Source organism: Vulpes vulpes, unplaced genomic scaffold (assembly GCF_048418805.1).
Source record: "Vulpes vulpes isolate BD-2025 unplaced genomic scaffold, VulVul3 Bu000000635, whole genome shotgun sequence".
NCBI lineage: Eukaryota > Metazoa > Chordata > Mammalia > Carnivora > Canidae > Vulpes > Vulpes vulpes.
In genome coordinates, this window is record NW_027325670.1 from 358,880 (window position 1) to 372,822 (window position 13,943).

General features: G+C 40.3%; 1 protein-coding gene across 3 annotated transcripts in view; it reads left to right on the plus strand.

Moving 5' to 3' along the window:
• The window catches only part of LOC140596454 (midasin-like), a 168,044-nt gene that overhangs the window by 7,975 nt on the left and 146,126 nt on the right, over positions 1-13,943 (plus strand). For 2 of the 3 annotated variants that reach the window (XM_072745085.1, XM_072745086.1), the window contains exons 2-8: positions 1,231-1,420; positions 2,275-2,501; positions 6,334-6,558; positions 7,941-8,048; positions 8,129-8,321; positions 11,267-11,509; positions 11,752-11,883. In XM_072745085.1, the coding sequence (XP_072601186.1) occupies positions 1,231-1,420; positions 2,275-2,501; positions 6,334-6,558; positions 7,941-8,048; positions 8,129-8,321; positions 11,267-11,509; positions 11,752-11,883 (1,318 nt within the window). The remainder of the gene's footprint in view (positions 1-1,230; positions 1,421-2,274; positions 2,502-6,333; positions 6,559-7,940; positions 8,049-8,128; positions 8,322-11,266; positions 11,510-11,751; positions 11,884-13,943) is intronic. The other variant, XM_072745087.1, reaches the window with a different exon arrangement.

Genomic DNA, 13,943 nt, shown 5'->3' on the forward strand with positions numbered 1-13,943 from the left:
TGGAGCCGAAGAGACACTTAACTGACTAAGCCACCCAGGTGCCCCAGAGGATGGGACTCTAGATCTTGGGGTCAGGAGTTTAAGCCCTATGTTGGGCTTAGAGTTTACTTTTTAAAAAAGGCTATCTATTTCTTCTAACACAGTTTTCCAGGTTACTTTTTTTTTTTTTTTTTTTTAAGATTTTGTTTATTTATTTTAGAGAGAGCACGCTCATGAATGAGCAGGAAGGAGGGGCATAGGGAGAAGAAAAACAGAGAATCTCAGCTAGACTCTGCTGAGTGTGGAGCCTGATGCAGAGCTCGATCCTGAGACCCTGAAATCATGACCTGAGCCAAAATCAGCAGTCACCCAGTCACTGAGCCACCCAGGCACTTCCATATTACCTTTTGAAGATAAAGCTCATGAAATGATACTCTCTCTGGAGGTTTTTTCCCCAACCTGCAAGTATCCATTTGTAGAACATGTCCTGGAGAGTTACAGTTTCTTTCATTCATTTTGTAGAGGAAGTTTCTTTTTCTTCACTTTGTAACTAGTTAGTGAATACTATTTATTTATTTATTTATTTATTTATTTATTTATTTATTTATTTATTTATTTATTTATATTTTTGAGGTGGGAGGAGGGGCAGAGGAAGACAGAATCTTTTTTTTTTTTTTAAGATTTTATTTATTCATGAGAGACACAGAGAGAGAGGCAGAGACACAGGCAGAGGGAGAAGCAGACTACTTGCAGGGATCCCGATGTGGGACTGGATCCCTTGACTGAGGATCACACCCTGAGCCGAAGGCAGACACTCAACTGCTGAGCCACCCAGGCGTCCCATGACAGAGCATCTTAAGCAGGCTGTGCGCCCATTATGGAGCCAGAGGCAAGGCTCGATCACAACCCTGAAATCATAACCTGAGCCGAAATCAAGAGTTAGATGCTTAACTGACTGAGTCACCCAGGCATCCCTACTGTATACTTTTTAAGTGATATTTTTTGTGGACTTGTTTATAGGGACATTCAGCAATCAAAAATGTCATATCATGCTCCTGTGAATCATGACCAAATCTGTTAAATGTCCTTGCAGGACTAATATTGATGGAAATTGTTTCAATGTAACATCTTCCTCCAATCAGTGCTTTGTTCAGAATTAGTTTTATAAGTCAATGCTGTATATTTTGTTTTTTTTTTTTGTTTTTTTTTTTTTTTTTAAATTTTTTTTTATTTATTATTTATGTATTATAGTCACAGAGAGAGAGAGAGAGGCAGAGACACAGGCAGAGGGAGAAGCAGGCTCCATGCACCGGGAACCCGACGTGGGATTCGATCCCGAGTCTCCAGGATCGCGCCCTGGGCCAAAGGCAGGCGCCAAACCGCTGCGCCACCCAGGGATCCCAATGCTGTATATTTTGGAAGTTCTTTTAAGAGCTTAAGTGTAAGGTGACCTTTTTCTGAGAGATAATTTTGGAAAACTGTTAAATTTTTACATCTGATGTAAAAATGAAACTCCTTAGTATGAAACTCCTTGGGATAAATTCATAGCATTGGATTTGCTGGGTCAGAGGTTATGACCCTTAAACAGTTTAAACCCACAATCTCATTGTTGGCCACAAGGGTTGTATAGGCCTCCATGCACACTAGCAACATGAGACTTTTCACACACTTTTTCAGTTTTCTTTGTTAGTCTTATGGACATTCTGAATCCAGGCACTAGAATTTTGTGGTCTATTTCATCTTTCATATCAAAGTATGGCTGTCTCCTTTGGATCTGTTTTATTTCTTCGAGGCTGAAGCCTTCATAAGGCTGTCCTCATTCATTTTGAGGAATTGATTTCTAATCAATTCTCTATCCTTACCTCAAGAGAGTTGACAGTTTTGACAGTTGACAGTTGACAGTTTTACATAATAACTGCAAGGTTGGTGCCCAAACCCATGCAATTTCTGTTTTCCTTCAAGAGCAAAGGAGCTGGGGGAAACATTGGAATTTCTGGGAAGTTCTGAGACCATGAAACAGATTATTTTTCAGGGAAGCTGTGTAGCATTTTACATGGAATTCAGGTATCAGTCCTTTTGCTAAAACCCCAGTGGACTGAAACTTCTTTGTAACAGCCTTTTACATTAAATTCACTGTAATCGTCTATTACAAAAACCTTCACTGTGTTTTATAAGGTAAACTCATTTATGAAATCTGGAAATTGGATGTTTTAATTCCAAGCTAGGACTTTTTGCTCTTCTGTAGCAGTGCAAATGAGTAGCATTCACATAGACTTTGTTTTGCCTTTCTCTCAGGTGTGGACACCTCAAGATCGCCAGTGTATCCTGAATACCTTAGCACAATTACTTCTGGATAAAGACTGTACTGTGCTGGTTGGTCGCCAGCTACGCCCTCTTCTTTTGGATTTGCTGGAAAGGAATGCTGAGGCCATTAAAGCTGGAGGCCAAGTCAACCATGATTTACACGAAAGGCTCTGTGTGTCAATGAGCAAACTCATCTGTAACCATCCTGACATCCTTCCGTGAGTAACCGTTTTTTCTTCACATTTCTCCTTGAGATAGTAGAACTTGGGATGTAAAGAAGGAGTGAGTTGAGGAGAAGGGAAATATAAGAAAGAAGAAATATAGATGGTACTATTTTATAAAAATGATCACAGTGGAATCCCTTTATCTAGCTTAGTTTAGTGACCATTTACTAGGTTCTTTTAAATCTTGGCCATCAAGACAGGTCTGGCAAAATGGCCAAGATAGGTTCCCTATCTTCAAGGATTGTATCATTTGGTGAGACATCCATATAAGGTGATTTAAATGAGTTTTATTTTATTATTTTTTAAAATAATTTTATTTATTTATGTGATAGAGAGTAGGTAGAGTGCAGGCAGAGGGCGAGGGAGAAGCAGGTTCCCCACGAGCAGGAAGCCCAGTGCAGGGTCATGACCTGAGCTGAAGGCGGACAGGCTTAACTAACTGAGCCACCCGAGTGCCCTGATTTAAATGAGTTTTAGTTGAAGCTCTTCCAGCATTCACTTCAGATGTATGCTATTTTTTGCTTGCTAGAGCAGCTGCAGGAGTCAGAAGAGTTCTGGTGTCCGTTCTAACTTTATAACAATCTATCCGAAGCAGTATGGTAAGAAGTGGTATTAGAACTGGATTCTAATGTGATTTTCTTTTGACCAGCTCTGTTTCCATGCTGGGCTGGTTCAGCCCTCCCTAGACAGCCTGGTGGTCCTCCACTTCTGGGAGGTCACCATATTGATGCCAAATTTATCATGGACACCAGATCAGCATAGTGCACTACAGACCAGAACTACAGTCCTGCCTCATCCTCCCAAATAGCTGGGGTCTATTGCTTCATACCACACTATCTACCTTTGCCTTTTAAATTAATAGTAAAGTATCTTTTGTGTGGAATTGTCAAAGGGGCAGTAAAGTGAGTGTTAAGAGTTTTTTTAATTGAGAAAAGAGAACTTTTTTTTTTTTTTTTTTTAAGATTTTATTTATTTATTCATGAGAGACACAGAGAGAAAGGCAGAGACACAGGCAAAGGGAGGAGAAGCAGGCTCCATGCCGGGAGCCCGACGCGGGACTCGATCCCGGGACTCCAGGATCGTGCCCTGGGCCAAAGGCAGGCGCCAAACCGCTGAGCCACCCAGGGATCCCCAATGGTGGTGTTTTAGTAATTTTTATACAGGATTATATGGCATTTAAGTATGTAGCTATATGTTATCTTTTTATTCTTTTTATTTTTTGATTTGCATTTAGTGGTGGACTGTTTCCTGTTTTTTTTTTTTTTTTTAAGTTTCTTTGTTTATTCTTTTTCTTTCTACATTCACTGTGGGGTTTGAACTCACAACCCCGAAATCAAGAGTCATATGCTCTTCTGACTGAGCCAGTCAGGCGTTCTTTAATCTTTATATTAAAACATCTTCAGGCACTATTACTCTTATTTTAAGTCTTTAGAGAGGTTAACTAAATTGTCCTAAGTGTCAGGGCCAGAACTGGATCACAGGTCTTATTTCTAGATGGTAGGAGGACTGATGAGTTGCCCAAGTGGCTTGTCCAAGATTAGATGTTTAACTGGGTGATATTCCATGTTGCATTTTTGAACATGCATTTTGGAACCTTATGACTCTTTATCATACTACAGGAAAGAGACCTTCTCTTCTCCTTAGTCTTTGAATATTCTTTAGGGAAAAAACTAATGTTGTTATTCTCTGGCTAAAAATGCTTTACTTTATTGGTTCATCTGTCATTGTTTAGACCAGAATTTTAGAGCACTCCTTGAAAATGATGGGTCTCAAGAGTAAAGGGTGCTACTGTAGTCAAATAAGTTTGGAAGAGAGTATTGACCAAACTCCCTTTTGTGTGCTTAGATTGGATCACTGTTCTCTTCTCCCCGTTGCTGCACAGATGGAGGATCATTGCCAGTACACTCTGCTCATTTCCCCCATCTTCCTCAAAGACCTCCTGGGTCAGGTTGACCATTTGGTTACTGCTTTTCTGTTTGCATACTTTTTTTTTTTTTTTTTTTTTTTAAGATTTTATTTATTTATTTATGAGACACACAGAGAGAGGGAGAGGCAGAGACACAGGGAGAGGGAGAAGCAGGCTCCATGCAGGGAGCCCGATGTGGGACTCGATCCCAGGTCTCCAGAGTCACGCCCTGGGCTGAAGGCGGCGCTAAACCACTGAGCCACCCGGGCTGCCATGCTTGCATACTTGTTACTGTCCACCTAGTCCCACATGTGCTGCCAACATTAGCTGCCTCTGAGCTAGTGGAATACCAGCCTCTTTCCCCTGAAGAATTAGTCTGACAGTATACTTGTGAAGAAAAAAATGTCTTATTTTTACAAAAGTAGTATATTTAAGTAATAATGTATTAAGTAATAATAAGAATTGCCAAAAGCAGAAGTCTTCACCCTGAAATCCTACTTTTTAGGGATAACTTATTAATAATAGTTTTGGTGTGTTTTCTCCCAAATTTCTTTTCTTTTTCTTACTCTGCCAGGTCTCTTCTGAGCCCCATTTGAATCTTCTAAGTCTCCTTTATCCAGTCGCCTTCAGAATATCACGTGTTAATTTACCAAGTCCCTATTCCTGTTTGTTGGCTTGCTTGTGGAAGTCCCAAGCTTTCCCAACCATCTCCTGAATTCTCATTATTTCCCAATTACAGTTGTATATTTGGGGATTTCTTGAGCTAGGAGTCTGGGGTATACTTCCTTGGTGCTTCAATACAAGTTGCTCTGGAAAACAGATTCAAATGGCTGTTGCCCCTGCTCTGTCGCATCCCCAGTAGGTTCCTGAGGATTCTGTTACTGACTACTAGTTCACCAAGTTATTATAAAAGGATGCAACTCAGGAACAGGCTGATGGAAGAGATTGATTGCTTCATAATACTAGATTTGGCAGTGATTTTATCTTTTTTTTGTGACACCAAAAGCACAAGCAACAAAAGCAAAAGTAGACAAATGGAACATCAAACTAAAAAGCTGCTACACAGCAAAGGAAACAAGGATGTAGAGACAGCCTACAGATTGGGAGAAAATATTTGCAAATTGCCTCTGATAGGGGATTAACATTAAGATTATGTAAAGAAATTCAATGTGAAGCTTTTTTTTTTTTTTTCCCTAAGATTTTATTTATTTGAGAGAGAGACTGTGTGAGCTCAAGAGTGCAGGGAAGGGCAGAAGGGGAGGGAGAGGAAGAAGGAAAATCTCAAGCAGACTCTGCTGAGCACTGAGCATGGAGCCTCATGCAGGGCTCAATCTCATGACTCTGAGATCATGAGTTGAGCTCGAACCAAGTATTGGACACATAGTTGGCTGAGCCACCCAGGCACCTCGTCTGAAGTTTTTGTCCCTCTCACAATCTTAGCCGCCGTCCATGTTTCGTGCAAGTCTGTTCATCTCTTCAGATGCAACCAAGGCATCTCTTTTGGACTCCCCCAGATTTAGTTGAATCTTTTTCCTTTGTGCCTCTTGTTGTTTCTGTAAATTACTATCTTCCTTGCTAGATTCAAGCTCTTCAAGGAAAGTATCTCCTTGGTTTTGTACCCCTTGTAGTTAACACAGTGTCTGGCTTCTAGTGTGAGGTCAGTAAGTGTTTGTTGAAAATGAGTGTATTTTCAGTAGAAAACACTTGGGGTAAGTACTTTTGATTTTTGTATTTTCTTAGGCATATCATGCCATGGTCCTAGTTAAACAGGATACTGTCTAGGACTAGGTAGCTTCAGTATTCGTATCTGTTTTCAGACCCTTGGAAATTGCTGTTATATTCTGCTGTCCTGTCTCAAAGTAGAAATTTATGCTTTGATATCCTCACTAACAAATGAAAATAATCTCTCTCTTTCTGAAGGTTTGCCCTGAGGTATTTCAAGGATACTTCTCCAGTCTTTCAGAGACTCTTCCTAGAGAGTTCAGATGCTAATCCAGTCCGCTATGGACGCAGGCGGATGAAGCTCCGGGACCTAATGGAAGCAGCTTACAAGTTTCTGCAACAAGACCAGTCTGTGTTTCGGGAGCTCTGGGACTGGAGTGTGTGTGTCCCTCTCCTCAGAAGCCATGACACCTTGGTCCGCTGGTCTGTAGCTGTTGGACTTTTCTCACGTTTCAAGTGTGGGGATGGTAGAGGGAGTGTAGAGTTCTGTGCGTCAGGAGGGAAAGGAAGCTATGTAAAATGTGTTATTTTTATTCTGGTGCCTTTGGGGTTCTTACTGCCTTTCCTTAATCATGTATCTCTTACATGGAAAATGAGATGATACTAGTGGAGTGCACCTTTTTCAGGTTCTGTCAAATGAATTCATCATGCCTGATTTGTATTTTGTACTCTTTTTTTTTTTTTTAATTTTTATTTATTTATGATAGTCACAGAGCGAGAGAGAGAGAGAGAAAGAGGCAGAGACACAGGCAGAGAGAGAAGCAGGCTCCATGCACCGGAAGCCCGACGTGGGATTCGATCCCAGGTCTCCAGGATCGCGCCCTGGGCCAAAGGCAGGCGCTAAACCGCTGCGCCACCCAGGGATCCCTGTATTTTGTACTCTTAATTATAATATATCAATTCTATAAGATTTCTTTTTCTTTTTTTTTTTTTTTTTAAGGTTTTTATTTATTTATTTGAGAGAGGACAAGAGAGAGCCAGGGAGCACCTGGGGGGGAGGGGCAGAGGGAGAAGCAGGCTCCCTGCTGAAGCCCAGCAGGGGCTGATTCCAGGACCTCCAGGATCATGACCTGAGCAGAAGGCAGAACTGACTGAGCTTTTTTTCTTTTTCTTTATATAATTATTATTATCAGTTTTTAAAGATTTTATTTATTTATTTATTCATGAGAGACACAGAGAGGGAAAAGCAGAGACACAGGCAGAGGGAGAAGCAGGCTCCATGCAGGGAGCCTGATGTGGGACTTGATCCCAGGACTCTGGGATCATGCCCGAGCAGAAGGCAGATGCTCAACTGCTGAGCCACCCAGGCGTCCCTCTCTCTTTTTTTTTTTTAAGTTTATTCATTCCTTCCTTCCTTCCTTCCTTCCTTCCTTCCTTCCTTTATTTATTTATTTATTTATTTATTTATTTATTTATTTATTTATTTTAATTAATTTTTTATTTATTTATGATAGTCACAGAGAGAGAGGCAGAGACACAGGCAGAGGGAGAAGCAGGCTCCATGCACCGGGAGCCCGATGTGGGATTCGATCCCGAGTCTCCAGGATCGTGCCCTGGGCCAAAGGCAGGCGCCGAACCGCTGCGCCACCCAGGGATCCCTCCTTCATTTATTTATTTTAGTAATCTCTATGCCCAGTGTGGGGCTTGAACTTACCATCTAGAGATTAAGAGTTGCATGCTTTACCAACTGAACCAGCCAGGCGCCCCTAGAATTTCTTTTTTTAGTATTTAGTTGGCTAGCAAATTTTCTTTATTCTTGAGAATTAGCTGCTTGTTCTGAGTTTATATACTTTAATTTTCTCCAGGTACACAGCCAATTGTCTTGCTTTGGTCACTTGTATGAATGAAGAGCACAAGTTATCATTCCTTAAGAAGATTTTTAATAGTGAGGAACTGATTCATTTCAGGTTGAGGTAAGAAGGAGGATTCTTAGAGATGTTCATGTGGCTTTGCTGTGTATTAAAGTAACTGATGAGTTCCTCATTTTCCTCAGGTTACTAGAAGAGGCCCAGCTGCAGGACTTGGAGAAGGCCCTGGTTTTGGCTAATCCAGAAACCTCCCTTTGGCGTAATGAGAAGGAGCTGCAGTACTTACAGGGACATCTTTTTTCAGCTGACCTCTCTTCCAGAGTGACTGCTGTCTGTGGTGTGGTGCTGCCTGGGCAGCCACCAGTCCCTGGAGAGCAGGTATGTTGGCATCAGTAGGGTGTCTTTTTCCCCCCTCTTAAACACTCAGTGTGCTTTTTTCTTTGGCTGGGCCCTGTGTTAAAAGTGTGAGTCAAATTAAGTTTGCCAAATTGCTGTTCCATTTACAGAAGTACTCAGAAGAGATTAAGAAAAAGTTACCCAGGGCTCTCTTTGATATTTCCTTTGTCTCTATTTGATGTTAAATTAGAAACTCTAATGATGCCTATATGATGCTTTTAACTTCAGCAAAGCTCTTCCATTTATTCTCTGTGTGATGTTGGGTAGTTCATGCTGTGGTAACATATTTATATGAAACAAAGGCAGAATGATTAGTCTGGAGACCTTTGGGTTGCTCTTTGGGAGAGACAGGGCTAGGCTCAAGTATAACTCCCAGCAGCCTCTTTATGTCATGACATTATTTTTACTCATTGTGTGGGAGGCTAGTAAGTATAGTGAACATCCCCTGCCATATGAAATGAGTTTCTTTTCAAGAATGTGTCTCCAGACCCATGCTTTTGAAAGATTTATAGATTATAATCTAGCTCTATAATCTGAAACTGTTGGGAGCCAGTCTGTTTTCCCTAGTAGTCTTTAGTCAGTTGTCACTTTGTGTGATGGTCAGATTCACCGTTTTCTTTTTGGAAAAAGCCCTTGTCATTCCTTGAATCATTGGTTTGTCCATTGGGCAGTACAATTTAAAGAAAAGAAGCATAATGGGGGCACCTTGCTGGCTCAGTCAGAAGAGCTTCTGGCTCTTTATTTTTGGGGTTGTGAGTTTGAGCCCCATGTTGGGTGTAGAGATTACTTCAAATAAATAACCTTAAAAATATTAAAAAAGCTTAATATACATTTAAAAATGCACATCTGAAATGTACAGCTCAATGATTATTCATAAACTGAATATATCTATGTAAGCAGCATGAGGATAGCAGCATTTCTAGCGGCCCGTGTGTTTTCCTCTAGTCACTAAGATCCTCCCAACCCCAACCATTCTCCTAATATGGATTAGGTTTGGAGCATTAGAATTTTAACATAGGGAAGGATTCTAGTTGGGATGGGCCTGATGTTGAGTAGCAGTGACAAGGCACTGGGGCAGAAGCACAAAATGGTGCTATGTCCCAGCCTGCCTGCTTAATAACAGAGTAATAGCCCTGCAGAGAGTTCAAGAACTCCAGTCCTGGGGCACCTGGGTGGGCTCAGTCAGTTAAGTGGTTAAACATTTGACTTTGGCTCAGGTCAGGATCTCAGGGTCCTAGGATCCAGCCCTGTGTCCAGCTCTGTGCTCAGTGGGACATCTGCTTGTCCCTCTGACCCTTCCCCTGCTCATGCTCTCTTTTCTTTCAAATAAATAGAATTTAAAAAGCAAACAAACAAACAAAAAAAAAATAAAAAAATAAAAAGCAAACAAACTTCCAGCCTTGAATCTCATTTTATTCTCACGTATCTATAGGGAACTAGCCATGTTTGAGAAGTTTTTATTCCTTAAAAAAATTCTTAAAAATTCCACCTTCCCAAGGGATCTTTTTCCTTATGTTATATTAGGTACATTATTATTTGAAAATTTTTTCAACGCAGTAAAACAAAACATTTACCATTTTAAACTTTTTTTTTTTATGTAAATAAACTCTACCCCCAATGTGAGACTCCAACTTTAAACCCTGAGATCAAGAGTCACATGCTCTATTGACTGAGCCAGCCAGGCATCCCAAACGTCTTAAACAGTTTTAAGTGTACACATCAGTGATGTTAAATATACTCATCTTGTTTTGTAAACAAACTCCAGAACTTTTTCATTTTGCAGAATTAAAACTCTATACACATTAAACATACTGAGAGAATTATTACTATTATTTTTATTTTTTGTTAATGGAAAACGTCAAATATATTTCAAAGTAGAAACAGTGGTATAATGAATCCCCATGTACCCATCACTTAGCCTCAGTAATTATAAATTATCAGTTACATTTTATTTATAGTTCTGCACACTTTCCCCAAACGGTGTTATTTGAAGCAACTTCCAGATAGCACATCATTTCATGCCTAAATATTTCAGTATATACATATAAAAGAAAAGAACTTTTATTTATTTATTTATTTATTTATTTTTTAATTTTTATTTATTTATGATAGTCACAGAGAGATAGAGAGAGAGGCAGAGACACAGGCAGAGGGAGAAGCAGGCTCCACGCACCGGGAGCCCGACGTGGGATTCGATCCCGGGTCTCCGGGATCGCGCCCTGGGCCAAAGGCAGGCGCCAACCCGCTGCGCCACCCAGGGATCCCAGAAAAGAACTTTTAAAAAAGCCATTATTCTTTATTATACCTGAAAAAATACAATAATTTTATAATACAAAGTATCCTTTTCCCTGATTGATAAATATGTTGTGTGCATTCTTGATTTTAGATATGAAGTCTTAGGGGATCCCTAAGCGGTTTAGCGCCTGCCTTGGGTCCAGGGTGTGATCCTGGAGTCCCGGGATCGAGTTCCGGGATCGAGTTCGGCGTCAGGCTTCCTGCATGGAGCCTGCTTCTCCCTCGGCCTGTGTCTCTGCCTCTCTCTCTCTCTCTCTCTCTCTCTCAATCTGTGTCTCTCATGAATAAATAAATAAAATCTTAATTAAAAAAAAAGAAAAAAAAGATACGAAGTCCTAGAATGTGGTATAAGAGGAAGGAAAACAAAAATGCAGTCATGAGATGAAGTTTGCCCCTATCTTTTGTGTGTCAACTTTTTTGGCTTCTCAGACTTTGGTGGGAGATTTTCCTTAAATCCTGCCAAAAGGAAAAAGATCCTTATTTTGGATAACATACCTGTTGTTATTATAGTTCTAGTACTACTAATTAGAGGTTTATGTAAAGGTTAGGGAAAGCATTGTTGTAGAAATTAATCTGTGCACTTTGGAGGAAAGACTGTTAACATGCCTTTTATTTTTCCCTTGCTTCCTTAGGCTAGTAATAGGAGTTCTTCTCGTGAACAGGAGCTGGCCTTTAGATCTTATGTGCTGGTTGATTCAATCTGCAAAAATCTTCAGACACTGGCTATGGCAGTGGCTTCTCAGAATGCTGTGTTGTTGGAAGGACCAATAGGATGTGGAAAAACTTCCTTAGTTGAACACTTAGGTGCAATGACAGGTAGAAGGAAGCCCCCTCAGCTTCTTAAAGTCCAGCTTGGAGATCAGACCGACAGTAAGGTAATTAAGAAATAGCAAATTTTGGTGGGTTCACATGCTTATAAATGTTTGCATTAAAGTATTGTTTTTGCTAAGGGAATGTGAGAATAGTTATTGGTCCTCCTCATAACTGATGGGACCAACGTGTAAAAACACCAAGTGCCTGCTTATATCTGTATAGAATTTTAACAGAATTAATCAAAGGATGTGGCATTGGGATCTCGGATATGTGGTTTCATTAATACTTTTTCCTTTTCCTCCAGATGCTGTTGGGAATGTATCGGTGTACAGATGTCCCAGGAGAGTTTGTGTGGCAACCTGGTACTCTCACACAGGCAGTCACAAAGGGACACTGGATCCTTCTGGAGGATATTGACTATGCCCCCTTAGACGTGGTATGTTACCTCACTAATTATTTACTGATTTTCTGTCTTTTTTTTTTCCCCTGAAAGATTTTATTTATTTATTTAGGAGAAAGAGGGAGAGCACTAGTGGGGTGGGGGTGGGGCAGAGGGAGAAGGAGACACAGACTCCCTGCTGAATAGAGAGCTTAAGGATGCCTGGCTCTATCCTATGACCATGGGTTCATGATTATTTTTTAAGACAGATGCTTACTCCACTGAGCTATCCAGGTGCCCCAGACACCTGTGTTACCGAAATTATCTCCCAAAATCACTATTAACAAAATACATTTCAAAGACAGGAAATCAGGGGCACCTGGGTGGCTCAGTTAGTTAAGCATCTGCCTTTGGCTCAGATCATGATCCCAGGGTCCTGGGATTGGAGCCCTGCATGGGACTCCCTGCTCAGTGGGGGAGTCTGCTTCTCTGTCTCTTTATCCCTCTGCCCCTCCCCTCTGCTCCTTTTCTTTCTCCCTAAAATAAATAATATTTTTTAAAAAATAATAGGTATTTGATTAGAGCTGTTACGTTTTGTGAGAAGCTCATTCATGATTACCTACCTAATCTGGTTTGAGGTGTTTGTTAGAAAATTGATAAAGTTCTGCTGGTACTGTTTCACTGAGTACAGTAGTCCCCCCTTATCTGCCATTCAGTTACCCTTGGTTACTCTCAGTCCTGAAGCAGATGATCCTCCTAATGTATCAGAAGGTCAGTAGTAGCCTAACACTATGTCGAAATGTCTCCATCATTCACCTCACTTTATCTGGTCACATAGGCATTTCATCATCTCATATCTCCATAGGAAGGGTGAGTATAGTAAGATACTTTGAGAGAAACCACATTCACATAACTTTTACTATAGTATATTGTTAAAATTATTCTATTCTATTGTCATTTACTGCTGTTAATCTCTTACCTTGCCTATTTGTAAGGCAAACTTTATCAAAGTATGTATGTATAGGAAAAAGCATAGTATATATAGGACTCTGTATTATCCACAGTTTCAGAAACCACCGAGGGTCTTGGAACATACTCCACATGGATAAGGGGGAAATTCTGTAGTTGGATATGTGATCAATTTCATTGTAGTTTTTTGCTCCTTTAGTTGAATATGTGATCAGTGTCATAACATTTCCAAAAGAATAGGCCTTGTGGGAAATAGCTTACCCATGTTACAAATACATTGAGAACTTTGAGACCCTGCTTCCTAGCTTTGGCATCTGTAGAGCAGCAGGCTGAGGACAGGTAAAGGAAGAGAGCATGTTTGTCTTTGTTTCATTACGGAAAACATACTGGATATATATTTTCGTTTTTAGAAAAATTGCTTTTTTTTTTTTAAAGATTTTATTTATTTATTCATGAGAGACACAGAGAAGAGAGGCAGAGACATAGGCAGAGGGAGAAGCAGGCTCCATGCGGGGAGCCCGACATGGGACTCGTTCCTTGGCCTCCTGGGCCGAAGGTGACACCAAACTGCTGAGCCACCCGGGCTGCCCCGGCTTTCCATTTTCTAGTGCTTTTTCCTTAGGCAGTTTTTTCAGCTATCAGGGTATCTGGAAATCATTAGGATTGTACATTGTGGAATTAGAGCCAAAGAAGATAGGTGAACATGAGAGAGGTTACATCCAGGCCATGATGGAGCCTAGGGATCTCGTATTGTCTTATAGTTAATTATATTCTTTGAAGGTAAAGTCCAGATTCAAGACTTAACTGACAATTTCTGACTTGCTCTTCCTTTGGCAGTATCTGATAAATGTCAGAAAATTCTTCTACATTTAGTCCAATTTTCTGTAGACCATTCTCCTGTTCATATATTTGTTGTGTTCATACAAAGGTTATGGTGCTCATTTTATTATATTTAAACTTCATTATTGTTATAATGAAGTTGTGTTTACTTAAAGACATGCCTAGATCTTTTGATTATTGTTTTGTTGTTTTCAGAACTTCTTAGCTAATAGTCCTTTTTTATTTTAAGGTAGCTTTTACAGATATTCAGGTTATTTTTCTTTAGTTTCAAGTTTTGGAATCATTTGGAGTTGCTCCTATATTATTTT